This window comes from Balaenoptera physalus, assembly GCF_965194825.1.
Source record: "Balaenoptera physalus genome assembly, chromosome: 19".
NCBI lineage: Eukaryota > Metazoa > Chordata > Mammalia > Artiodactyla > Balaenopteridae > Balaenoptera > Balaenoptera physalus.
Genome location: NC_138900.1, coordinates 67,886,461 through 67,912,419, shown reverse-complemented (window position 1 = coordinate 67,912,419; position 25,959 = coordinate 67,886,461). Strand labels below are relative to the sequence as shown.

Below are 25,959 nucleotides of genomic sequence, written 5' to 3'. Positions count from 1 at the left end.
GAGAGGATGGAGTTAGTTACAGAGGCCCTGGTGCCACGTGTTAGGGTAGTGTATGTGTAGCACGAGGTACAGAAGGCAAAGCTTGGCGGAGAAGGCTGCTGGGGAGGCTCGGCCTAAGGCAGGAAGAAGGGTCCCTGTCCTTCCTGGAAGAGCACAGGGCGAGCCATCATGGAAGCCGGGGGCCTGCATGCCGCCTGCTTAGGAAGAGGGAGAAGAGGCGGTGCCTGGGCCGAGTAGGGCGACGCCTCTGGGACTTGCTGAGGCGTGACAGGGGCCCTGGGGCCAGCAGGAGTCCTGCTGTGTGGGCGCCCGCACGGTGTGGACACTGCAGTCTGCACTTGTGTGATGTTCCTGCAGCCCTTTGCCAGGCCCCGTTGTTGGCATTCGTGCCGGTTCAGTGACAGGCAGGGGAGACCTCAGGGTGTTTGCTGGTAAGGGTCCCCCGGGGTAAAGTGCATGGGGGGTGCTGGGTGGGAGGGCAGGAGCGTGGACTGGAGGTGGGCGGGTCACCGGAGTTGAGCACGGAGCTTGAGGTGGCCAGCTGGACGTGCCCTTCCTGTGGGGACAGCCCAGGCCAAGCTGGGGCTAGGCCCAGTCGGGTGCTGTCGTCGGTGGCAGCTGGACTGTGGGCTGGGCCTCACGTTGTGTTCTTCCCTAGCTCTGCTCCCCGGAGGCCTTAACCAGGACGGGGGCCAGGAGGAGGGGCCGCTGGAGGCGCACACGTGCGCGCACAGGTGCAGAGCATGGGTGTGGGCAGAGGCCGCGTGCAGGGCCTGGTGTGTGGGGGGCTCCGCCTGGGCAGAGCTTCGGGGGTACCCTCAGTGTACCTCCAGGTTCCTGCCAGAGGATTTCATGAGCTCACTTGAAGCGCTTAGTGACCTGGTTGCCGGATTGACTTTGTCTTAAAAGTTCCTTTTAGGTGCGAGTGCCAAGGAAAAACCTCACCTCTTTTTCCTTATTCTCACCACTCGTGATTCTGGCCCAAGCTTTAGGGGACTGTTCAGAGCTCATGTGTTGGACCTTTTCTACATCTCAGCCCTTGCTGTACCTGGAAACCTCAGGTCTGGCTTCCGGTGCCCCCTCCAGGGTCAGTGCAGCCTGGGGGGCCTCTGCCTGCTTCCCCTTGGCTCTCCGTCCTGGCGGTGCATTCTTTGAGGTCACGTCTGACTAGGAGCTGACCATGCACTTCTTACATCCTCCACAAATGCGGTTAGGAGGCCCTTTGAAAATTACTGTAGAGCTGTAAGGGCATTGTTCCTCAGGACAGTGGTTTTAGGTAGACTCTTCTTAAAAACAAAACTTCATGTTCTCTTTGCTGTTCACTTGTTGCAGAACATATGCTAGGTTAGGCTAGTCCTTCCTTTTTAAAAATCTTTTTAAAAAATCTTTCTTTTTTTAAAAAAATGGGGACTTCCCTGGTGGCGCAGTGGTTGGGAATCTGCCTGCCAATGCAGGGGACACGAGTTTGAGCCCTGGTGTGGGAAGATCCCACATGCCGCGGAGCACCTAAGCCAGTGTGCCACAACTACTGAGCCTGTGCTCTAGAGACCACGAGCCACAACTACTGAGCCCGTGAGCCACAACTACTGAACCCGTGTGCCACAACTACTGAAGCCCACGCGCCTAGAGCCTCTGCTCCGCAACAAGAGAAGCCACCGCAATGAGAAGCCCGTGCACCGCAATGAAGAGCAGCCCCCTCGCTGCAACCAGAGAAAGCCCGCGTGCAGCAACGAAGACTCACCACAGCCAAAATACATACATGCATACATATACACACCTGTTTACTGATTTTAGTCAAGAGGCTGTCAGGATATCAGCATAAGAGTGGGGATGGGATGTGAGGTGACATGTCGTCACTGTGCCTGTGATGACTTCTCTTTTGTTTCTGGCAGTTGGAGGAGGTGGGGGTGATCACTGGGGGCTCGGGCACTGGTCCTAGGGAGGCTTGGGGGGTTAGGGCTGCCCGCGGGTGGTAGGCCATGGCTCCAGGGGCAGCATCTTGGGCTCCACAGAGCTGGTTGGTTCTTCCCTGGGCTTGCGGAGTCAGCGGTGGGACTTGCATGGCGGCCCTGGTGCCCCGGAGCCGTCTTCTGCTGGGGCCTCCCGCCGTGACTCCCCTTGTTGTTCCCCATGTTGTGTCCCGGCGTCTGCCCCACGTCCTGTCCACCTGGGTCCCTGCCTGTCCCCGTGTTCGACCGAAGAGGCTGTGCTCTCGCTGCTTGGGGTGTGGGGAGGTGCGTCCCCAGCTGGCAGGTGGTGGGGGCGGCGGCCTGGCCGTGTGCGCGCAGGCGTGTGTGGGGTGCGCGCTTCTTGCGCGCGTGGGCCTGCGAGGCCGCCGCTCCGGGCGTGGGGTTGTGCGGCTGGAGCGCTCGAGCCAAAGCGGGCGCCGGGTGTCTGGTGGAATCGTGGTGCTCCTCGCCCTGTCCAAGCAGCCGGGTTTCCTTTGGCGAGCAAGCCACACAGATAGGGTCTCAGCTTTCCAGGGAGGAGTCGGTCGTTTGCAGTCTCCTCCGCTGGGCCCAGCCCACTGTGCAGAGATCCGGGTTCGGGAAGCTAGTGCCTGGGCGCCCCGTGACGCGTCCCGGCCTCGGAGCTCGGCCGGTGCCTGGCATGTGCCGTGCGGGTGCCTGCGTGGTCCGGGGCCCGTCTTCCCGTGGACGCCCCCAGGACCCCCTCGGCCGGCCCGATGTGTGCCCTGCAGGGACAAGTCTAGCCGGGGTCTCCGGTCGGTGCTCCGTGGTTGATTTCTGTTTGTTAGAGTTCGGGAAAGAGGGCTTGCATGCTGGTGAGTCCCCTGGCGGCCCACACCAACCGGCCTCCTTCTCTTTTCCTGCGTTTGGGAGAAGAGGCAGTGGATAGAGAGGGTGGTTGCTTGGCTCCTTTGGTGCTCTCGGTCTGGTCGGGTTTCAGGTGCAGTCCAGAGACGGACGAGGTTCTGGGCCGAGGTCCAGGCTTTCGTAGTGGGTAAAGCTGCTGATGCTGGCAGCTGGCCCCCCTGCAACCCCCTCTCAGAAGTAGGCTGTCTGAAGAAAGCATGTTTTCACGCTCAGCCGCCCTTTCCAGCAGAAAGCCTTTTATGCACAACAAATTTCGGGCAAGCAGCCACTTGCAGTTTTCCGTCTGTTCAGAGTTATATTTCAAGGGGGAATTATAACTAGAGTATCTCTAGGCATGAAAACCTTTTTTACTGATAAATTCTTGTGCTCACTGCTTTTTGACGTGGAGGCTTGCAGTACAGTGTGTTTATTTTGTTTGTAATTTTAAAAGTTGCACAGCCCTGTTTATCTTTTTCGAGTCTTGTTACTGTTTCACGCAGGAGTATAAAGCTTATTTAACTACTTTCCTTGGTAAAATTTCTAAGCGAGTTATTACTGATTTCAGATTTAAACTTTCCATCAACTTTTGACCCAGCCTTGGGGCCCTGGAATGTCCCCGTAAGGCTGTGTACCTGACCCTGAGACTTGATCACCTGTCCAGCCTGGCAGGTGCTGTGTCCTTGCTTACTCCCTGCTCCGCAGTTACACGTTAGCACAGTTTTGCTTCATACTGTCCTCCAGGGACAGACCTCTGTTCTCAAAGTGTGTTCACTCTGCACCCATGTGGCTCGAGGTCCATCCCTCACCACACGTGCAGACCTGCTTCTGAACTTGTCTAGGTAATAGGTCATTGTTTTGTGCCCCCATTTAATTCGTCGGATTTGTGTATCTTTACATGTAAAAAAGGGTGTTTCTCACTCACCCCTCCAGTGTCCTTAATTCATTTCTCTTGGTTGCAAAACTTGTTGAAAGGTCTTAACAGGTCTGGTAGGCCCTGCGTGGGGAGGGTGTTGCTTACAGAGTTTCCCTGCGCAGTGGGCAGGTAGGGTGTGTGGCTGCATCCTCACACACGTACGGGGTGGTGCTGGGGAAGTGTGTGTGCCTTGGGGACCCACCTGCTCCTTGTGTGTCATCCCCCCCACTGACTGGAGGGCACCTGATGCCCTGGTGTGCCAGGTACTTGTTTGTTTTTGCTGACTAAGAACAAGCCTCGTATCAAATGCTTCACATTTGACACATTTCCTGGCTAGAGTAAAAATTCCTATTTATCTTTCTAGTGAAAGAGGGAGAGAGACTGGCTCTTGTGGTGAAGTGCTGCGAACAGTGGCCAGGAGCCAGTGGGGGGGGGAGTGGTGGTGACAGCTTGGAGGCTGCTGGGAGCCCAGGCCTTCGTGCTGCCAGGGGTGGGGTGGCGCGGGCACACCCCAGCACCGCAGGAGCGGGTCTCCTGTGAGAATCTGGAATCCACCAGCATTCCTGGTAGATGGGGTGGGGGGAGGGGCTGAAGCAGCCCCAGTCTGCCCTTTTTAAGACGCAGGCTTCTCCACGAGCTGCTTACAAACGTCTTTTGGAAACAAGTCTTAGGGTGTGTAAAACCGCTTCTGAATGACACGCTCCAGCTCAGTAAAAATGGATTTGTTTTGGCCAAAAACCTAGAGGAATTGAGAGAGAGAGATGAAGACAGGCTTGCAGGATTTTAGTTCCCCGACCAGGGATTGAACCCTGGCCGTGGCAGTGAAAGCACTGAGTCCTAACCACTGGACCACGAGGGAATTCCCTAGAATTTTCTATATTCAGCATCAGTTTTGAGCAAAACTCTAGGGAAAGGAAAAGGAAGAGTCTTAGAAGTCTTGGTCTCTTGTTAACAGGCAGCGTTCTGAGATAGTTTGCAAAGCGTTGTCTAGATAAGATCTATCATGTCCAAAAACATAGTTTTAAATTATGTTTTAAAGAGTTAGAGGAGAATGTAGACTGTTGAGATTAAGCCCCGGTGAGAAGGACGGAGGCAGGGCCTGGCACCTTCCCCAGGCACCACCGTCTGTGGGTGTCACTTGGGCCCTGCGTCTGCCCAGCTGCCTCCCTCCCTGCTCTGTCCTTTACGGTGCCTGCACCCCTTGTCCTGTGCTGTGCCCTCGTGGTGTCCACCAAGGACATTCAGGCCTATCTAACCCTTCACAGATCGGTGAATTAATGCTTATTACCTTTAAAAAAAGTGTATTTCTAGGATCTTAGTCACAACTCATCTTGATTTTGCTTCCAGTGCAAGGATTTGTAAGTGACAGACTTTTAATTTGTAGTTATTTAAACTAGAATAAATTGTTTTGAAATTTTCCAACAAATGCACTGTCAGACTGAGATCTCGGCTGATTTTAGGAAAGCATTTTGCAGGGAGGATGTGGGAAAGGCAGCTTTCCGTGAGTGGCTGTAATTGGCCAGCGCCAAGGGCTCACTATGGCAACACTGGGTTACATAGATCGCTGCGTGCAGCTTCTGTTTAATTATGCAGGGTAGGTTTAATTTTTTAGAATCAGGTTTGCACATCTTTGAAATAATTCTTCGTTTGAAGATTGATTTTTTTTTATGACTTTGCATTTGTTATTGGGTGGCAGAATGTATTCTGACATTGGGTTTGAAAAATATTAAAAAAAAAATCTGTAATAGACTCTGTTTTGAGAATTTCTTTAGTCTCTTCAGAATGAAAACTCATTTAAATTTTTTAGGACTTGCCTCCCAGGGAGTTTTAGCACATGCACAGTGCTCTGGCGAGACTGCAGGAAGTGCTGGCGGGACTCGCAGCCCCCAGAATGGGTAGCCCTCTTGCTGGCCCCTGCAGCCCTCTCCAGGGCTTTGCCCCTGTGGCTATTTGGGTCCGACTTCTATGGGCCCTTAGTTCGGCTTGCTGTTGGTCTGGTGGTTGTCTTTTCTCAGTTCTCCTGTTCCCATTTGCCCCTCCCCCAGGACCATTGACATTTTATATTAATGTATTTGTTAGCTGCCCATTGTTCAACAGCAGCACGCTGGATTCTTTGGAGGAGGCCTGTGGTGTGAATCATTCCATTGTCCCCTTGAAGACCAGAGAGTAGAAGGAGGCTGGCAGAATGGTGTAGGAGAAAGAACGCAGGGCTGGAAGCGAGGGTACTTTTACGTTGCGGACCTTGGTCCTGGTTTGCAGTGAATCCCTCTGCGCCTCTTTTTCTGAGAGTAAAGTCACAGATCACAGAGTTGAAATGGTGGACTTGACTCAGCTCCCAAACCAAGGACAAGCAGAGGGCGTGGGCCGTGGTGCTGTGTCTGAAAGCCTTGTGCGGTGCCGCACAGCCCGCCTCCTCAGGCTGGCTGTGGGTCCAGACCCAGCTGACCTCTGCCGTGGTTACTGCTCAGCTTACCTGGGGTCCGTGTGTAACAACGTGGCGTGGACGTTGCACAGGGCTGGGTTTGCCTTTGGTGCTGCGTGTGGCCGATGTGGGTGCAGAGTAGGGCAGGCACTCCTTTGTGGGTGGGGTGGTCATTTTCACAGTCCTGGGTACTGAGGCTCTCTCTTGTAGGTTTCAACTTCCTCTTGCTTTACATTTTAGATGAGTTTTCTCATCCCCCCCGCCCCCGCTTTTTAAAATTTTATTACTAACAATTTAATAACAATGTCAACACAAACTCGGGCCAGCAGCCAAACCCCGCCCTCCCACCCTGGCACTGCGTAGCTTATGGGATCTTAGTTCCCCTACCAGGGATTGAACCTGGGCCCCCGGCAGTGAGAGTGCCAAGTCCTAACCACTGGACCTCCAGGAAATTCCCCTCACTTATATCCATAAATCACTGTTTTACATGGAGACCTTCGTCACTGGTTTTTCCCTTTGGTGCAGTTTTTAGCACTAAAAGGGCATGTGTATTTGATTCTGTCTTCTTAGAAATAAAACCATTAACTTAGTGTTATATATTCAGAGGTCATATATAATTGTGCTCATGACTCATACATAGAGGTGCTTATACCTAAATACTGTCCGTTTTTTCAAAAATCTTTTCTGTTTACCAAAAACAATGGGACTTACTTGAACCTTCAGTGCTGAGGAGGAAAGATAAGAGTTTTGTTGTTGTTGTGCATATACGTGCATTTTGAACAACATGTCATGCATTAAGGTGATGTTCTGTCGTGATATTTACCCCTGAGATGAACAGAAAAATGTACTTAGGTTTGTGGCCTGGATATTGAATCCTTTCATCTAGAAGGATCTGTGCCACATCCTCTAGGACAGTGTCTCCAAACTGTGGATCGTGAACCGTCATTCCTAGTGAAGAAATTTTTTCCTGTCCCGAGGACATAGAGGTCGCCCTCCTGTGCCTTCTGAAAATCTTGTGCTTCTGCTCTTTACACCTAAGCCTTTAATCCGTCCCAGACTGATGTCTGCGTACGAGCTGATTGCTACAGTCTTCCCTGCGGAAGCCAACTGGCCCAGCCTTGTCCGTGAGTGGACTGTTCTTTGCTTGCTGACCTGCGTTGCTTACTGTCATGAATCAGCTCTCCCCATGTGTGCCCACGTTGTGTTGGAGCTTTTGTGTGTCCCATTGGTCAGCTTGTCTATCCTGGTGACACTGTCCCCTGTCTTCATCATAAGTTTTGATTGTTGCTGGTGTCTAGAAATGCAGTTGGCTTGTGTATATTCATTTTATATTTTGTATCCAGGAACTTCTCTTTCTACACATGAGAAAACTTAAGAATGACAGAGGCTGTTAGAATGTACCAAAAGGTCACTGCCAAAACAGTGGCAGGGTCAGAATTTTAACGACAGCCGTCAGGCTCCACTGTCCCTGGTCTGAGCTTGCATGCAGTGCCCCACGTTGATCTTCAGGAAATTAAGCTGGCTGCAGCATGAAGGGGCATCGGAAGGCGACTTGTAGGAAGGGTACAAGCTGGTGCCCACAGAGGTGTCAGGGGCAGCAGAGCCGTGGAAGTGAAGCCCACAGGCCAGGAGGCCTGGGTCCGAGCTCTGCATCCCCAAAGCCAGTGGAGGTGTGTAGCCGGACTGGGAGGGACTGGGACCTCCCGGGAGTGGCTGCTTGCTCAGAGGTGCCAGTGGGGACTTGGTGGGGAGGTGCGGGGGCTAGTGGAGGAGAGAGCAGTTGCTGGGAGGAGGCCCTGGGGGAAGTGCCTCACTTCCGGGCCTGGTGCCTGCTGCTGGGGAGGAAGGCAGGCACCAAGGCAAACAGTGCTCCAGTTTCGGTGTATAATGGAAGACTTTGGGCGGCCTTTCTCTTGTATTCTCGCTCACAGGATCCGTAAGTGTCATTTTTGTTTTGTCTTGTTTTTAATTAATTAATTTTATTTATTTATTCTAGGCTGCATTGGGTTTTTGTTGCTGTGCGTGGGTTTCCTCTTGTTGCGGCAAGCCGGGGCTACTCCTCGCTGAGGTGCGCGGGCATCTCATCGTGGTGGCTTCTCCTGTTGCAAAGCACGGGCTCTAGGCACCCGGGCTTCAGTAGTTGTGGCTCGCGGGCTCTAGAGCGCAGGCTCAGTAGTTGTGGTGCACGGGCTCGGTTGCTCCGCGGCACGTGGGATCTTCCCGGACCAGGGCTCGAACCCGTGTCTTCTGCATTGGCAGGCGGATTCTTAACCACTGCGCCACCAGGGAAGTCCCTGTAGGTTTATTCTTGCTGGATGATCATCCTGAGGTCTGAGTAATACTTGTTGTCAGGAAACAGTGTGTGTTTTCTACTGGAGTTTCTCATGTTGATGAGGGTCATCTACCAGGAAAGAAACTTGGATTTTTATGTTTTAACAGAACAGAATTTTACTCCACTTTTCAGAATGGAGACTCCTTGCTTGAGGGGTTTCCTGGGAGACTGGGGTGGCGGGCGAGGGCCAGCGTCTCCCTGCTTGGTAGCAGGACCTGTTGGCTGATGAGCACGTCACTTTAACAGTTCAGCAGTGTCACTGGAACAGAGCTGTTCTTCTGGAAATTAGAGGTAGTTTAGAGGTGAAGAACATCGCCAGCATACTGAATTAAACGTAGAAACTGAAGTGAGAAAGACCCCTCACTCCTTGACTTGACAAGTTGAAAGCACGTTTGTGCAGGGATGGCGACCAGGGGCTGGCGGGAGGGTGTTGGGCTCCTGGGGGCAGGTCACCCTGCTCACGCGCACACCTGCTGATTAGACCACACCCGCTCCCTGCAGCCCTGAGCAGAGGTGTTCCAGGGTGCTCTTGCTGTGCTTGTGTGTTTGTGCCGTCGTCAGGGTGGGGACACCCTCTCACGCCCGGGATCGTAGCATAGATCACTCATCACACGTTGAATCACTGGAAACCCAAAGCTGATCTCGATTCCAGTCCTAACTTCACATGAGTGGTTTGGCCATAAGCAGTCTATTTAGCCCATCCACATTCTACCCTTTAATAAGGATTGGATCTTACCCCTCAAAGCAGGTTTTGGGCCCAGGAGATGTCTGTCGTGGCACGTATAGCGTTAGGCTGTTGGATAGGCTTTTGTTTGGCCAAGCAGCATGGTTGGTGGACCAGCAACTAGCAGCCCTGTGTCCTTGTGTTGACAAACGGGGCTGTGGGTTACCTCTGAGCTCGGGGCAGCCTGGGCTCTGTGGGTGTGTGGATTCTCATAGCCCTGCTACTCCTGCTTCAATGACTTCTGTGGAACCTTCTCATTTCTGTGGTCTTCCTTCTTAAACTAGTTCTCTCCAACTTATTTTAGAGGGTGAGGGTGGTAAGAATTCTCGAGGCTGAGAAACACCGCTTTCTGGTGACTGTCTCCACGGTTTTGTAATTGGGGGTTTGGATGGGCAAATGAGACTAGATCAGTGATCATTTATTAGATTTGCTTGGAAAGCATTAAAAATAAAACAGTACAGTTTTGCAACGCTTACCGCAGACACACAGAATCTGAAGCATCTTTCGGGGGTGGGAATGTGTAGGAGACAAGTCACGGGTGATTTAAGTCTTTGAAATACAAGGGCGTATCTTCCGAGCAGCCCCGTTCTTTCTTCTGGGCCACGTGTTTACACCTGGAGTGTGGAAGAGGCCAGGTGGTGGTAGGATCTTAAATTCCTGGTGGGTGAGACTCAGTGTAAGTGGTGGGAGCGGAGACTCCTGCATTTAGAGGCCAGGGTCCTGTTTGTGTCATTCACCCCAGGTACTGTGGTTAAAGAAGAGACCAGGTATGGGCTTCCCTGGTGGCACAGTGGTTGGGAGTCTGCCTGCCAATGCAGGGGACACAGGTTCGAGCCCTGGTCTGGGAAGATCCCACATGCCGCGGAGCAGCTAGGCCCGTGAGCCACAACTACTGAGCCTGCGTGTCTGGAGCCTGTGCTCCGCAACAAGAGAGGCCACGACAGTGAGAGGCCCGCGCACAGCGATGAAGAGGGGCCCCCGCTTGCCGCAACTAGAGAAAGCCCTAGCACAGAAACGAAGACCCAACATAGCAATCAATTAATCAATCCAATCAATCAATCTTTAAAAAAAAAAAGAAGAGACCAGGTATATATTAAGTAGTTGTTTTCTTACCCAGTCCTTGCAGGCTGAGCCAGAGGCGGTGTCCCCTTGCCTCACACAACCCCTCACTGCTCCCTGAGGGACAGCTGTCAATCTGAACGCTTAATCTTGCTTGAATTGGGGCTAGTGAACAAAACTTGCTTTGCATTCGATAATCTAGTTTGAAAGGCTCATGGCAGTAGTGAGGTGGAGGAGGAATGTAGTGTGTGGGGTGGCACACAGGGAGGGCTGTGCAGTGCTGTCAGGAATTGGTGACTATGGAAAGGAGAACGTGGACACTGCATCCTGGATGCGCACTGATTTGGAGGTGAGGCAGCGCCGAGCCAGCGACCTCGAGCGGCTGCTCAGGAGCCCACCAGGCATGGCCGCTCGGCTGGGGCTTGCAGGGACACACGCTGGCCGGGGAGGGCTTCTTATTGTCCGTATTTTTACCTCTGATTAATTTTGTCCGTAAACCACGTGGATTTGAGGTGAATTTTTATCTGTGTCAAAGGGTGACTGTGAGCTGGGTGGATTGAAAGGGCACAGATGCTTGGAGGTGCGGGGCCGAGCACTTGACTGTGCCTCTGGGAAGTGGCCTCCTTTCCACACCCGCTTGCCTACTGATCAGCTGTGCTCTTCTGGTGCCCCTGAGGCCCAGGGTCTCCTCCACATGGGGCCTCCCATTACGTGCCTGCCGGTGACCAGGGTGCAGCGTGGGGCCTGCAGCATGATCGTGACGTGACATAAAAACAGAAAGCCGGCCTGGACAGTAGCGACAGGTTAAGGAAGAAAGCGAGGGGCCTGAGTGTGCTGTTGGAGGGTGGAGAGGAACCTGCCCAGGTGGGCAGCAGGGGAGAGGCAGCCTCCTGTGAGTGAGACGGGATGTTTCCAAGAAACTTGGCGAGATTTGGAGTTGCCACGGTGGCAGCTGGGGACAGCATCCTTCAGCACCTGTGTCCCTGGGGCTGTCCACCGGGATGGTGGCACTGATGGGCTGTGAGGTCACCTTTAGTGGGTGCACCTGCAGCAAGAGCCGACCCCCACCAGCTCCGGGAGCGCGGCAGGAAACGCTGGGGTGCCTGCCGTGCAGGACGGAGCTTCTGTCCCGTGAGGCCTTTTCCTCAGCTGTGTGTGTGCATGTACGCGTGTGCTGTGCCATGAAGGGGTCTGAAGTTTGAACACGAATCTGTTCCTCATGAGCTCAGTGACACCCGGGGGCAGAGTGAGGTGTGCATAGGGGTGAATCTAACGTGCCACGTTCACTCCTCAGCAGTGTGGTAGGAAGTGGAGAGAATCAAGTTGTTGTGATGACACAGGTGCAGAAATACTGCGCCTGAGTCAGGAGTCGGGCCGGTGCGGAGGGAGGGGGAGAGAGTGATGATTTGGAGCTGGAATGGACTGGGTTTCAATTGTGAGAGGGGCATGGCAGGTTGCTGGCTTGGAGGATCGTCTAGAAAGTGGTACCCTAAACCAGGGCAGGAAATACAGTCATAATTGCCTTGGGGCTCCATCTGTGCACTTGTGTGTGCTGTGGATGTGTCTGTGGTGTGGCTGGACTTTGTGAGTTCAGTTGGGAGCTCTGAGCTGGAGAACGGGAATTGGGATCTACCCATATGGTTGTTAGAACCTCAGAGGCAGGTTGGATGGCCCCGGGAGAGTTGGGAAGACCCACGCCGCAGGAGCGGGTGGAGCGACAGCAGAGAGGCTGGGTGGGGTGCTGACCGGCGGGATGGGTGCTGCCCGGACGCCAAGGCAGGGCAGCACCAGTCATGACCCTGGTTTGGAGGGAGGAGGAGCTCAGCGTGCCCTGGGTCTCTGAGCTGAGAACTATCTTGTGAATACCAGCCTTGTGTCGGTATTTTGGGTCAGAAGGTCTTGGTCACTTTTAGACTTCAGCTGCGTCCCAGAAGCTGTGAGTGCACAGTGGGGTTGGAGGTGGTAGTGCGAGTGACCTTCGTGGATACAGGCTCTGCAGCCTGACTTTGATCCTGACTTTGAGGCAAATGATTCAACATCTCAGAATCTGGTTTCTCAACAGAAAAAAGGAGCCCGATCCTGTTACTGTCAGGGTTGTCATGAGGGTTAAATGAGCCAGTGTAGGGAGAGCAGGTGCAGGGCAGGGGTGGGCAGCTGTGGGGCGGCAGGGCTACCCTTCTGTGCAGGACGCGTGCCAGAGTGTGTGCGGACGGCACAGAGACATGCTAGGCGCGTGGCCAGCTGGCCCCTCCGCCCACCGTTGCTGCTCGAGAGCTCTGTGACCACTGCGGGTTCCTGGGAGGACAGAGTTGGGTGTCAGTCCGCCGTCGGGAAAGCTCTCCTGAGAGGCTGGGCTGGGGCCGGGTTCCCGCCTGCACCTCCCTGCCCAGCGGCTGCAGGTGCCCTGCTTGTGATGCCCGCGAACGTGGGAAGGTGTGGTGGGCACCGACTCCCGTGCTGATCTCCACAGAGACGCTGGAGAGCTTCCAGACAGTGTGCACTGCCTTCTGTCTGTCTGAAGAGAGCTGTTTAGTTCATTTGGGTGCTGTCCCTTTTTTTCCTGGCTGGGCAGCTGGTGCATTGGTGGAACTTGCAGAGAGTGGGCCTGTCCAGCAGGACTGGGGTGGGGCCTGCGGTGTGGGACACCTGGTACTAAGTTGTCCATTCAGCAGTTCCTGGACTTTGTCCTTGTTCTGTGCTGGGCCGCCTGACCCCGCTGCATCTCGGTTCTGCGGTGTTAGGGCTGCTCATCCCTGCCTGCTCCACAGCGCCCCCCGAATCACATTCGTTGCATTTTAGATGTTAAGCTGTACAGATTATTGGTGTGAGCTCACATTCTCCATGAAAAGAGCAGTACACATTTAGGGAAAATGATGTATTTTTAAAGGAAACAATTTTACATTGGATATCGAAGAACCTTAAACTTTTCAAATGGAAGGTGTTTTAGGGATTATCAAACCTAATCCCCTTGTTTTATGGATTAATAATTCGAGGGTTGTTTTCTGGTATTTTTTTTTTTGAATTTTATTTTATTTTTTTATACAGCAGGCTCTTATTAGTCATCAGTTTTATACACATCAGTGTATACATGTCAGTCCCAATCGCCCAATTCGTCACACCACCATGCCCACCCCCCCGTGGCTTTCCCCCCTTGGTGTCCATACGTTTGTTCTCTACATCTGTGTCTCAATTTCTGCCCTGCAAACTGGTTCATCTGTACCATTTTCTAGCTTCCACATATATGCGTTAATATACGATATTTGTTTTTCTCTTTCTGACTTACTTCACTCTGTATGACAGTCTCTAGATCCATCTGCGTCTTAACAAATGACCCAATTTCGTTCCTTTTTATGGCTGAGTAATATTCCATTGTATATATGTACCACATCTTTTTTATCCATTCATCTGTCAATGGGCATTTAGGTTGCTTCCATGACCTGGCTATTGTAAATAGTGCTGCAGTGAACATTGGGGTGCATGTGTCTTTTTGAATTGTGGTTTTCTCTGGGTATATGCCCAGTAGTGGGATTGCTGGATCATATGGTAATTCTATTTTTAGTTTTTTAAGGAACCTCCATACTGTTCTCCATAGTGGCTGTATCAGTTTACATTCCCACCAACAGTGCAAGAGGGTTCCCTTTTCTCCACACCCTCTCCAGCATTTGTTGTTTGTAGATTTTCTGATGATGCCCATTCTTACTGGTGTGAGGTGATACCTCATTGTCGTTTTGATTTGCATTTCTCTAATAACTAGTGATGTTGAGCAGCTTTTCATGTGCTTCTTGGCCATCTGTATGTCTTCTTTGGAGAGATGTCTATTTAGGTCTTCTGCCCATTTTTTGATTGGGTTGTTTGTTTTTTTAGTATTGAGCTGCATGAGCTGTTTATATATTTTGGAGATTAATCCTTTGTCCGTTGATTCGTTTGCAAATATTTTCTCCCATTCTGAGGGTTGTCTTTTCGTCTTGTTTATGGTTTCCTTTGCTGTGCCAAAGCTTTTAAGTTTCATTAGGTCCCATTTGTTTATTTTTGGTTTTATTTCCATTACTCTAGGAGGTGGATCAAAAAAGATCTTGCTGTGATTTATGTCAAAGAGTGTTCTTCCTATGTTTTCCTCTAAGAGTTTTATAGTGTCCATCTTACATTTAGGTCTTGAATCCATTTTGAGTGTATTTTAGTGTATGGAGTTAGGGAGTGTTCTAATTTCATTCTTTTACATGTAGCTGTCCAGTTTTCCCAACACCACTTATTGAAGAGACTGTGTTTTCTCCATTGTATATCCTTGCCTCCTTTGTCATAGATTAGTTGACCATAGGTGCTTGGGTTTATCTCTGGCTTTCTATCTTGTTCCATTGATCTATGTTTCTGTTTTTGTGCCAGTACCATATTGTGTCTTTGTTGTTGTTTTTTTTAATTTATTTATTTTTGGCTGTGTTGGGTCTTTGTTTCTGTGCGAGGGCCTTCTCTAGTTGTGGCAAGTGGGGGCCACTCTTCATCACGGTGCGCAGGCCTCTCAATATCGCGGCCTCTCTTATTGCGGAGCACAGGCTCCAGACGCACAGGCTCAGTAGTTGTGGCTCACGGGCCCAGTTGCTCCGCGGCATGTGGGATCTTCCCAGACCAGGGCTCAAACCCGTGTTCCCTGCATGGGCAGGCAGATTCTCAACCACTGCGCCACCAGGGAAGCCCTACGATATTGTCTTGATTACTGTAGCTTTGTAGTATAGTCTGAAGTCAGGGAGTCTGATTCCTCCAGCTCCATTCTTTACCCTCAAGACTGCTTTGGCTATTCGGGATCTTTTGTGTCTCCGTACAAATTTTAAGATTTTTTGTTCTAGTTCCGTAAAAAATGCCTTTGGTAATTTGATAGGGATTGCATTGAATCTGTAGATTGCTTTGGGTAGTATAGTCATGTTCACAGTATTGATTCTTCCAATCCAAGAACATGGTATATCTCTCCATCTGTTGGTATCATCTTTAATTTCTTTCATCAGGGTCTTATAGTTTTCTGCATACAGGTCTTTTGTCTCCCTAGGTATTTTATTCTTTTTGTTGCAATGGTAAATGGGAGTGTTTCCTTAATTTCTCTTTCAGATTTTTCATCATTAGTGTATAGGAATGCAAGAGATTTCTATGCATAAATTTTGTATCCTGCAACTTTACCAAATTCATTGATTAGCTCTAGTAGTTTTCTGGTGGCATCTTTAGGATTCTCTATGTATAGTATCATGTCATCTGCAAACAGTGACAGTTTTACTTATTCTTTTCCAATTTGTATTCCTTTTATTTCTTTTTCTTCTCTGATTGCTGTGGCTAGGACTTCCAAAACTATGTTGAATAATAGCAGTGAGAGTGGAAATCCTTGTCTTGTTCCTGATCTTAGAGGAAATGCTTTCAGTTTTTCACCATTGAGAATGATATTTGCTGTGGGTTTGTTGTATATGGGCTTTATTATGTTGAGGCAAGTTCCCTCTATGCCCACTTTCTGGAGAGATTGTATCATAAATGGGTGTTGAATTTTGTCAAAAGCTTTTTCTGCATGTATTGAGTTGATCATATTGTTTTTATTCTTCAATTTGTTAATATGGTGTATCACATTGATTGATTTGCATATATTGAAGAATCCTTGCATCCCTGGGATAAATCCCACTTGATCGTGGTGTATGGTCCTTTTAATGTGTTGTTGGATTCTGTTTGCTAGTATTTTGTTGAGGATTTTTGCATCTATATTCATCAGTGATATTGGGCTGTAATTTTCTTTTTTTGTAGTATCTTTTTTTTTTTTTTTTTTTTTTTTAATAAGGTACCACCACGTACCTTTTAATTTTTTTTTTTTTTTTTTTTAATGCTATTCTTGTCTGCTTACATTCTTTTTATGTATGTATGTATGTATGTATGGCTGTGTTGGGTCTTCATTTCTGTGCGAGGGCCTTCTCTAGTTGTGGCAAGCGGGGGCCACTCTTCATCGCGGTGTGCGGGCCTCTCACCATCACGGCCTCTCGTTGCCGAGCACAGGCTCCAGACGCGCAGGCTCAGCAATTGTGGCTCACGGGCCGAGTTGCTCCGCGGCATGTGGGATCTTCCCAGACCAGGGCTCGAACCCGCGTCCCCTGCATTGGCAGGCAGATTCTCAACCACTGCGCCACCAGGGAAGCCCTTGTAGTATCTTTGTCTGGTTTTGGTATCAGGGTGATGGTGGCCTCATAGAATGAGTTTGGGAGTGTTCCTTCCTCTGCAATTTTTTGGAAGAGTTTGAGAAGGATGGGTGTTAGCTCTTCTCTAAATGTTTGATAGAATTCACCTGTGAAGCCATCTGGTCCTGGACTTTTGTTTGTTGGAAGATTTTTAATGACAGTTTCAATTTCATTACTTGTGATTGGTCTGTTCATATTTTCTATTTCTTCCTGGTTCAGTTTTGGAAGGTTATACCTTTCTCAGGATTTGTCCTTTTTTTTTTGATCACCCTTTTAGGGAATAAAACTGGCAACTCAGGAGTACTAGACATTTCAGCTATGTCTTCCTTGCCTGCTCTCAAAAAACCTTTCACGGAACTTTTGTAGATCTGTAAGTTGCAAGCGTCTGAGATGTTTAAAGGAAAGCGTTGATGACACTTGGTTGTGGCTGTGAGGACCTGGGCCAGCTTTGGGAGAGGCGGTGTGGGCTCCTTCTTGGGGAGGGCTGCCCTCGTAACTATCTTGTCTCCCAGCGCAGACGCAGGGCTTTCCCACTTGTTCAGGTTGTCTGTAATTTCTTTCACGAGTATTTTGTGGGTTTTCAGTGTACAAGTCTTGCATCTCTTTGGTTAAATCCATTCCTAGATATTTTATTTTTTTTTTGATGCTGTTGTAAATGATGTTGTTTTCTTAATTTCTCTTTCAGAGTGTTCACTGCTGGCATGTTAGAAGTACCTCTGATTTTGCACATTGATCTTGTGTCCTGCAGCCTTGCTCTGCTGCACTCATTTGTTAGCTCTCACGGTTTCTTGTAGATTCTCTAGGGTTTTATATTCTTTTTTTAAAAAAAATATTTATTTATTTATTTTTTGGCTGCGTCGGGTCTTAGCTGCGGCATGCAGGATCTTTCCTTGAGGCGCGCGGGCTTAGTTGCCCCACTGCATGTGGGATCTTAGTTTTCTTACCAGGGATCGAACTGGTGCCCCCTGCGTTGCAAGACGGATTCGTAACCACTGGACCACCAGGGAAGTTTCTGTGTTCCTTTTTTGTTTGTTTGTTTTTAGCACCTTTAATTATTATTTATTTGTTTATTTATTTGGCTGTGTTGGGTCTTCGTTTCTGTGCGAGGGCTTCCTCTGGTTGCGGCAAGCGGGGGCCACTCTTCATTGCGGTGCGCGGGCCTCTCCCGTTGCGGAGCACAGGCTCCAGACGCGCAGGCTCAGTAATTGTGGCTCACGGGCCCAGCCGCTCCACGGCATGTGGGATCCTCCCAGACCAGGGCTCGAACCCGTGTCCCCTGCATTAGCAGGCAGATTCTCAACCACTGCGCCACCAGGGAAGCCCTGGAGGTGGGAGCGAGCTTGATGGGATTGTGGAATTCCCGTGGGATTGTGGAAAAAATGGGTGTGAATGGAATAATACTGGTTTGTTTTATTCTTGGGATCTCACAGTTCTCTTGGAAGATTACAGTTCTCTTCAGTCTGTTTTCTTCAGGACCCTGCAATGTCACTGTGTTCATATGGCCAGGCCGCAGGCTTACTTGATTGATTGATTTGATTTCGGGCATGTAGCTCTTTGGAGAGGCTTTTCAATAAAAGCTCTTCTTTTTATAATGATTTTGGAAGATTGTATACAGTGCCATTTGCTTTTCTTTTGATACTGTACTTTGGGTTTACTTTCAAATAGTTGAAATTGCTACATTTTGATGTAAAAATATTTGATGGATGAAAAGATGTTTTTAGTTGTCTCTGTGCCTTTAAACTCCTAGTTTTGAATGATGGAAATAAATTATTTCAATTAATGACAAAATGGAAGGCTGCCCAGTTACACAGTCCCGGGAGCGGGCATGGCCCTCTCATCCTCCTCTCCGGTCCCTGTCAGGGCAGCAGAGGGGACGAGGTCGCTGCTGGACCTGGGGAAGACTCACGGTGTAAACGTGAGAACCAGCTCTCCAGGCCCCGGGCCCTGGCCTGCCTGGCTTGAGCAGTGTTGCTGAGACTTCGGGTGTGCTTCCTGGTTGGTATCCACCCCACCCCCACTTCCAAGAGGAACCGTTATTTTGAGATTTATAGTTTATGATTATTTCCTTTTCATTGATTTTTTTTTTTTTAAGATTTATTTATTTTTGGCCGCATTGCGTCTTCGTTGCTGTGCGCAGGCTTTCTCTAGTTGCAGCGAGGGGGGGCTGCTCTTCGTTGTGGTGCGCGGGCTTCTCATTGCGGTGGCTTCTCGCTGCTGAGCACGGGGTTTAGCTCGCGGACTTCACTAGTTGTGGCTCGCAGGCTCAGTAGTTGTGACTCGCGGGCTCTAGAGCACAGGCTCAGTAGCTGGGGTGCACGGGCTTTGTTGCTCTGCGGCATGTGGGATCTTCCCGGACCAGGGCTTGAACCCGTGTCCCCTGCGTTGGCAGGCGGATTCTGAACCACTGCACCACCAGGGAAGTCCTTTTTTATTGATTTTTACTGTATACATAGTAAATCGAATATATTAAGTTTCATGTACTTTTGAAAGACACATATATTCAATATATTCCTCTGAGACCTTTCCTCACTCATTGTTACGGCTTTTGAGATTCGCTTATGTTGATACATGTAGCTGCAGCTTACTCATGAGTAAGGGGGTTGTTTGCCCGTGGCTGGCCTGCCCACGAGGCCCCTGTGTGCAGCCACCCGCAGACGATATCTCTTAGTCATGTTGACGAAGTGCGCCAGCCCTTGTGGGGCCGCCCCAAACCTCCGGTTTCTCCTGCCATGGACACTGGAGGCACGTCTCCGACCTGGGATCCCGGGAAGCTTATGTGGTCTGAATTATGGTCCTTTGCCTTTGAGGATGGATCCCTAGGTGATTGGAGAGAGGAGTGGAGTGGACACAGGGTGGCCGGGACCGGGCCCATCCGGGCGCCGCAGGAGCACAGCCTGAGGCTGGGAGAGGGCCTCCAGGCAGAGCGAGGCGGCCGGGCCAGCCGTCGGGGCTTTGTGAGCCAAAAGGAGAGTTCACATTTTACTCTGAGTGTGATGGGGGTCCGTAGAAGATACAAATGCATAACTTCGACAAAGGTTTACTGTCAAACTCCAAGTAAGGTGAAAGTCTGTGGACAGCCCTTCCAGGACCCCAGTCCTCAAGCCCCTTCTCTGGGGAGAATGACCGGCCCATCGGAGTGTTCTTCCCTTAACTGGGCCTCTTTGGGCACTGCTGTCCAGGAACCATGATCAAGAACAGAGACTTCCACCTGGGTAGCGTCCTCCCACAAACCACCAGGTGTGAGTGCCTCTCCTGGCGTCCTCTCCCTTTACAGCCCAAACCAGCCAGCCAGACATCCTAAAAACCTCTTGCTTGTCTGGAGTTTGTGAGGTAAAGGAAGGTTGTAGTGTGGTCCAGATGGAGAGAGACTGACATAAAAAGAACTGAGTAGAAATTATTATTTACATGAGCTAACTTTACTCTCTTCTTTCAGAATACCCTCAGCGCTGCTCTGGGACACGCCTCTGTTGGATTTAATTTACAGTCATCAACCTCGGCTTCTAACGATGGACTCGGTAAATATTTTATTGTATTGCCTCTCTCATCAGTTTGTGTTATTTTCATTGGTTTGTAAAAAGTATCAAAATATTTCTTAAGTCTTCACATTGGTTTTCTTGGGCTTGATAGAGTTTTGGCTAAGTGTTTTGGATTTTGTCCTGGATTTCACTTAAACAAGGGTGCTTCAGGGCGGTAGTGAGCTGTGTGGTGTCCCAGCGAGAGGAGTTCTGTGGACAAATTAAGACAGGTTGGCAGCCTGGTCTGTGAAAGAAGTTGGTTTCTTGTCAACTTCTGCTGTCTTACTGGCTCTGTCCCCAAGTGGTCTGGAGCCCGTAGGACCTGCTTGCGGTGCCTGTTTCGTGCTCTGGGCGTGTCGCACACACGCCGTCTGAGAACTGTCCCTCCTCTGGGGAAGCAGGCTGCCTGCCTGTGCTCTGCTCTGTGTCCCGTGTGTGGGCCAGCTGGTAGCCACACGTGGTTTTCCTGAAGTCCGAGACCAGCGTGTGTGGTTGGTGGGTGTGGAGTGGGCTCCTGGCTCGTTTGCCCGGAGCCTTGCCTCCCGCCGGGAATTCCTCGCGCGGCTGTGGCCGGAGGGGCAGCCGCCCTCCTGCAGCCTGGGGCCTGACTGGCACTCGTTGCTCTAGGACAGAGCCCTCCTCCCCGGGACACGTCGGAAAGAAAACTCTTGGCTCCTTTGTGTGTTTCCTACCTTGGCCAGGTATTAGTCAGTGTTTTAAAGCAAACAGTGCCAAAGTGTATTTTCTATTTTGTGTTGTTTCTAGCAGACAGGAAAGAAGCCTTTCCTGCTACTTAATCTCACAGACCTCGTCCTCTATCTCAGTCATCATTGTATCCGGCCACTTTGAAATGCACCTGGCTGGCCTCTTGGACTTGAGGAAGTGTTTCCTTGGAAATGGGGGTGAGGTATGATGGAAAGAGATCTTAGTCTGCACGGTAGTCTGGGGTTAGAAAGAAGCCAGCCCGGCCAGTGGGGTGTGGTGGTGAGGGGCCGTGGTGGGCCCTGTAGCATGCTGGGAGCGCTCCCACGGCCGTCTTCCAGGATGAGCCCATGCATTCAGCTTGGGTGTCAGGGCCGTGGGGCAGCCATTGAGAGACTCAGCCCAGCAGGGGGTGAGCTGGGCGGGAGGGGCAGCCGGGCCCACCCACACTGCAGGCTGGAGCCTGGCCTTTGTTTGGAAACGGTAACATTGGCCTTAATTTATAACAAGGAAAAACAACATGCTGCTTAAACTAGGTTATGAACAGGAATTTGGTGATCCCTGATTAAAAGGAAACAAGTTATCAGCAGCTCTGCTGGCAGATTCTGGGGCTGGCCCACTTCTTCTGGCGGATTGTGAGCAGTAGGTGTGTTAATATTTGGGAGGTTTTCTGACGTGTGAAGGGCTGGCTCTGACGGTAAATCCCATGGCAGTAATCCACGGTGTCTCATGCCGTTTATCACTTTGTGAACCATCAACATTCAGTTCATATTGATTATAACTGTCTTTAAAAAATCCACAGTGTATGGAAGGAATAGAGATAAAGGTGCTACTGTGACTGATCACCAGGGAGGCCACCTCCCGGGTCCGGGGCCTGCGTGTGTGGGCACAGGTGCCGGGGTCTGCGATCCATGACCTTTCCTGGCATCAAAAGGCACAAATATAAAAACAGAATAATTTTGCAGGCTCTCTAATAATTGTTCATTGTTGTTTATATCATTCATTGTTTTTAACTTTCATGTTGACCACGGAAGGTGGAACGTGAACCATCTAGCTCACATCTGAGATCACTTTTCTGACAGAGGTGGGCTTGTTAAAGAGCCTTCAGTGCACACTGCTGTGCTCTCCCATCTGGCCCTGCGCTAAGGTGAGCCAGGTGTGGCTGTGGCTCCAGGGTGCGTGAGGGGGCGGGAGGGGGTGGGCCGATGCCAGCTCTGGACTGTGGGCCCAGGTCCTGCGGGGCCTTGGCTCCTCCCCTGTGAGAGATTTCCCTAGAGCTTCAGTGACACTGTTGATGGAGGTAAAGCTCGATGAAAATAGAAGCTTTACGGTAATTAGATTTAGTCTTTGTTTTCCTTTCTCTAGCATAAAACACTAGTTTCACCTGATGGCTGGTGTAATTCTCACTGTGTTAACATCCTTCTTGGTAAAGCGCAAGGGTCCGGGGAGAGACGAGCCTGAAATGGCTCTCGATGGCACGCGTTCCGCCAGGGTTCGGTGCGGGTGTGGCTGCCGCCGCCGAGGGTTGTCAGCAGCAGGGACCCCAGGGCAGCGCAGGGTGGTACAGTTGCTTCCTGTGGACAGGAGTTCTGAGTTATGTTTCCAAAAACAGAGTGGCTTCTGGAAGTGGCTGTTAGAGTAATAAAGGCAGTGTGTCTATCTGCATGGAGGCTTGGATCTAATGGTTTACGTTTTTAATTGAACACCTCCATAAAAGATAGAAAACCAATCACTTTCTATAATTGAAGTACAGTTGATGTGTAGTATATAAAACTTATGTAGTAAGTTACAGGTGTACAGTATAGTGATACTCAAATTTAAACGTTATACTACATTACAGTTACTGCAGAGTGATCACTTTTGACTTGGCTGGGGTGTGCAGAGCAGCGACACGCCCTGTCTGTGGCATCCTGGCACCCGGAGCAGGCTGTGCTCACTGTGGAGCTGTGAGCACGGGAACTGCAGGTCTTGTCAGCTGCAGAACCAAGTCCCCCTCCACCTGCTGTCCGGATGTGGGCTGGAGGGGTGGGCGAGGGCGTCCTGTGCCTGGGGCCCCTCATGACGGGGAATGTGTTGCCGTCTGGTGATGCAGCTCTTCTGGGCAGGTCTCTTCGTGCCCCTCATATGGTAGGAGTGGCGATTTGCTGACCCTGCCACCACCCGGCTAGTGGTCGGCCACTAGTGACTGTGGCACTTCACAGTCACAGCACACGTGGCTGGGGGGGGCTTCCGTCTTGTGCCTTGGCTGCAGGGCGGAAGGCTGGGTTGGATTTGCAGGTGGTAAGAAGCTTGTAGATCCTAATGCTAATGATACGTTTGCCTTTTTAACAAAGATATTTGTCAGGATTTAAAAATAGATAGCAAAGCACACTTTTGCTTCTTTCTCTAAGAAATATGCCTAGCTAATTACACCAATAAAACTTATGTATTCCGGATTTTTGAGTATAGTAAATTCTTATTGTAATTTTAGAGTTCTGGGGAATATTCATTGGCTAGGCGCTCTTAAAATACAAAGTGTGGAATATTAGATGTCATTTAAATTAGATTTCGTTAAATGCATGCTTTTTTTGTTCATATAAAAATTGGCAGTTGTGTTCACACACCTCCCCAGAAAGCTCTCGCTCTCCCCACCACAGCCCTTGTTGGTCAGTAGGACTTGGGTCCTTTTGTTCCAGGACATTGGAGTTGCCTGGAGAGTGCACATGCCCAAGAACAGGGTTTGGAATTTAGGCAGGGCAGAGCAGAAGGGAGGGTCTGAGCCCAGGCTGTGCCCCAGCTCCTTTCCCTCTGGACGTTTCTAGCTGAACTGGCCTCTGGGCTCTGGTACCCCAGCTGTGCTGGGCAGGAAGGCATGTGGAGATTCTGCTTGCTATTGGAAGGGTTTGTCGGCTGTTTGTAGCACCTCATTTGTTGCTTATAATATTGCCATTATTTTCCTTCCATCGTTAGCTACAGGGATCCTCATGGAGCCAGTGTTCATTTTATTTTTTTACTTATTTTTTATGTTTTTATTTTTCTGGCTGCACCGCGAGGCTTGCGGAATCTCAGTTCCCGGACCAGGGCTTGAACCTGGGCCACGGCAGTGAAAGTGCCGAATCCTAACCACTAGACCACCAGGGAACTCCCCATTTTATTTTTAATACCTTCAAATTTTAAAAGCTGGCTAAAGGGATTTCCTCCAAGTTTTATATTTGAGGGTGAAGAGATTTGCCTGTATCTGGCTCAGAGTAGAGCTCCACAGGTTCTGTTAAAACTGAGCTGAACTTGACTGCTGGACCAACCTGAAACCCCACCTTCCCTCCTGCTCCTTGCTGTGCCTCAGGGGGCGAGGGCTCTGTGCAGTGGTGGATGTTGGCTGCGGGGAGTTCCCGTGCAGCCCACTTGGATCTTGGTGGGAGGAAGAAGAAGGCAGGGGAAAGGCGATGCAGGGGGCTGCGAGCCGGTGGGCTGTTCTGTGGGGTCGACCAGGACAGAATCAGGGAGGCACCTTCATGGCTTGGCCTTGTGCACTGTAGATTAGGTACCTTTTTTTTTTTTTTTTTTTTAAATTTTTATTGGGGTAGAGTTGATATACAATGTTGTGTTAGTTTCTGCTGTACAGCAAAGTGAATCAGTTATACATATACATATCCATTCTTTTTTAGATTCTATTTCCATATAGGTCATTACAGAGTACTGAGTAGAGCTCCCGGTGCTATACGGTAGGTCCTTATTAGTTATCTATTTTATATGTAGTGCTGTGTGTATATCATAGAATACGTACCTTGATCATTATTTGTGTTGCCCGTTGGGAATAGGGATTTGGGTATTCTTAGTGCCAAAAAAAGAAAGGTGATGGTGAGGTTTGCGGTGTACTGTGTTCTGAGAGTGAGGATGCGGGGTTTGGTCCGGCAGGGTCGTCTGCACCATCTCATGGTTGCCACTGAGGCTCCCCCAAGCTGCGTGGGGGACCCTGCAGATGGAGCTGAGGGCTGGCCAGGGTAGCGAGTTTGAAAGGGGAGCAGAGCAGCGGTCTGGTCCCTGGCCCAGGGCGGGGCAGAGTCTGCTCCCATGGCCCTGGATGTGTACACGGCCATGGCCCAGGGCAGCGTGGGCCCCAGGGCTTGCCGGCAGGAAGGCAGGGAAGGCAGTGCACACGCGCCTCCCATCTCAGCCCCGTGCCCGCTCCCTGCTTCTGTCCACGCAGAGGCCCTGGGGCGGGAGCCGGAGAACGGAGGAGGGAGCAAGAATGGGGTCTTGGGGAATCGCATGGCACTTACCGTTTCTGACTTTGTGGACCTTTTGTGAATGGGTAGTTTGCTTATTGGAAGAAAGCAACCCCGGGGCCCTCATCCACCTCAGAGACCGGGGCCGTCTGGATCCTGGGTGTTTGTGGGGGCGGGGCTGGGAACTGTGTGGGCAGCGCATCTGCATCTGGTTTGAGGACCCACCGTCTGATCCCAGCACATCCTTCACAAGTCTTCTTGTCCATTTTCTCCATCTCCTGGTTGTGGTCAACCTCTGTTTAAAATTTGTTCTTGTGAATTTTTTTTTTAATAATTAACTTATTTGGCTGCGTTGGGTCTTCGTTGCTGCGCGTGGGCTTTCTCTAGTTGAGGCGAGCGGGGGCTACTCTTCATTGAGGTGCGCGGGCTTCTCATTGCGGTAGCTTCTCTTGTTTCGGAGCATGGGCTCTAGAGCGCAGGCTCAGTAGTTGTGGTTCACGGGCTCAGTAGTTGTGGCTCGTGGGCTCTAGAGCACAGGCTCAGTAGTTGTGGTGCACGGGCTTAGCTGCTCCGCAGCATGTGGGATCTTCCCGGACTAGGGCTCGAACCCGTGTCCCCTGCTTTGCCAGGCGGATTCTTAACTGCTGCGCCACCAGGGAAGCCCCTGTTCTTGTTAATTTTTTGAACAAGGATTGTTTTTAGATTTTGAATTTTCCTGTTCTTTTGAAAAGTTTACCACCTAGCTCACCCACCCGTGCCCTCCACCCCCGTCTATTTTCATCTTGGCCTCAGGCAGAGTGGTGACGTATGGAGGAGCTGCGGGAAGCCCGGGCCCCGCCCCCGTGTTTGGGGGAGGGGTCTCTGGCAGAGCGTGTGTGAGTTGGGTGCTGGAGCCCGTGGAGCTGGGCTTTATTGCAGCCCGGTCTCACGCTAGCATCTCAGATGCAGTCTTTGGGCTTGAGGCCCATGGAGGTAGATGGGTCGGGGGTAGGACAGAGGTTTGCAGCCAAACCTGGGGTGGTACAGCTGCGAATGCTCAACCCTCTTTTGAGCATTTTTTATGGGAAAAGCTATAAT

General features: G+C 50.6%; 1 protein-coding gene across 14 annotated transcripts in view; it reads left to right on the top strand.

Moving 5' to 3' along the window:
• The window catches only part of ANKRD11 (ankyrin repeat domain containing 11), a 166,495-nt gene that overhangs the window by 47,134 nt on the left and 93,402 nt on the right, over positions 1-25,959 (top strand). For all 14 annotated transcript variants that reach the window (XM_082437674.1, XM_082437676.1, XM_082437683.1 and 11 more), the window contains exon 2: positions 19,894-19,975. In XM_082437674.1, coding sequence (XP_082293800.1) covers positions 19,967-19,975 — 9 coding nt within the window. In that variant the 5' untranslated portion in view covers positions 19,894-19,966. The remainder of the gene's footprint in view (positions 1-19,893; positions 19,976-25,959) is intronic.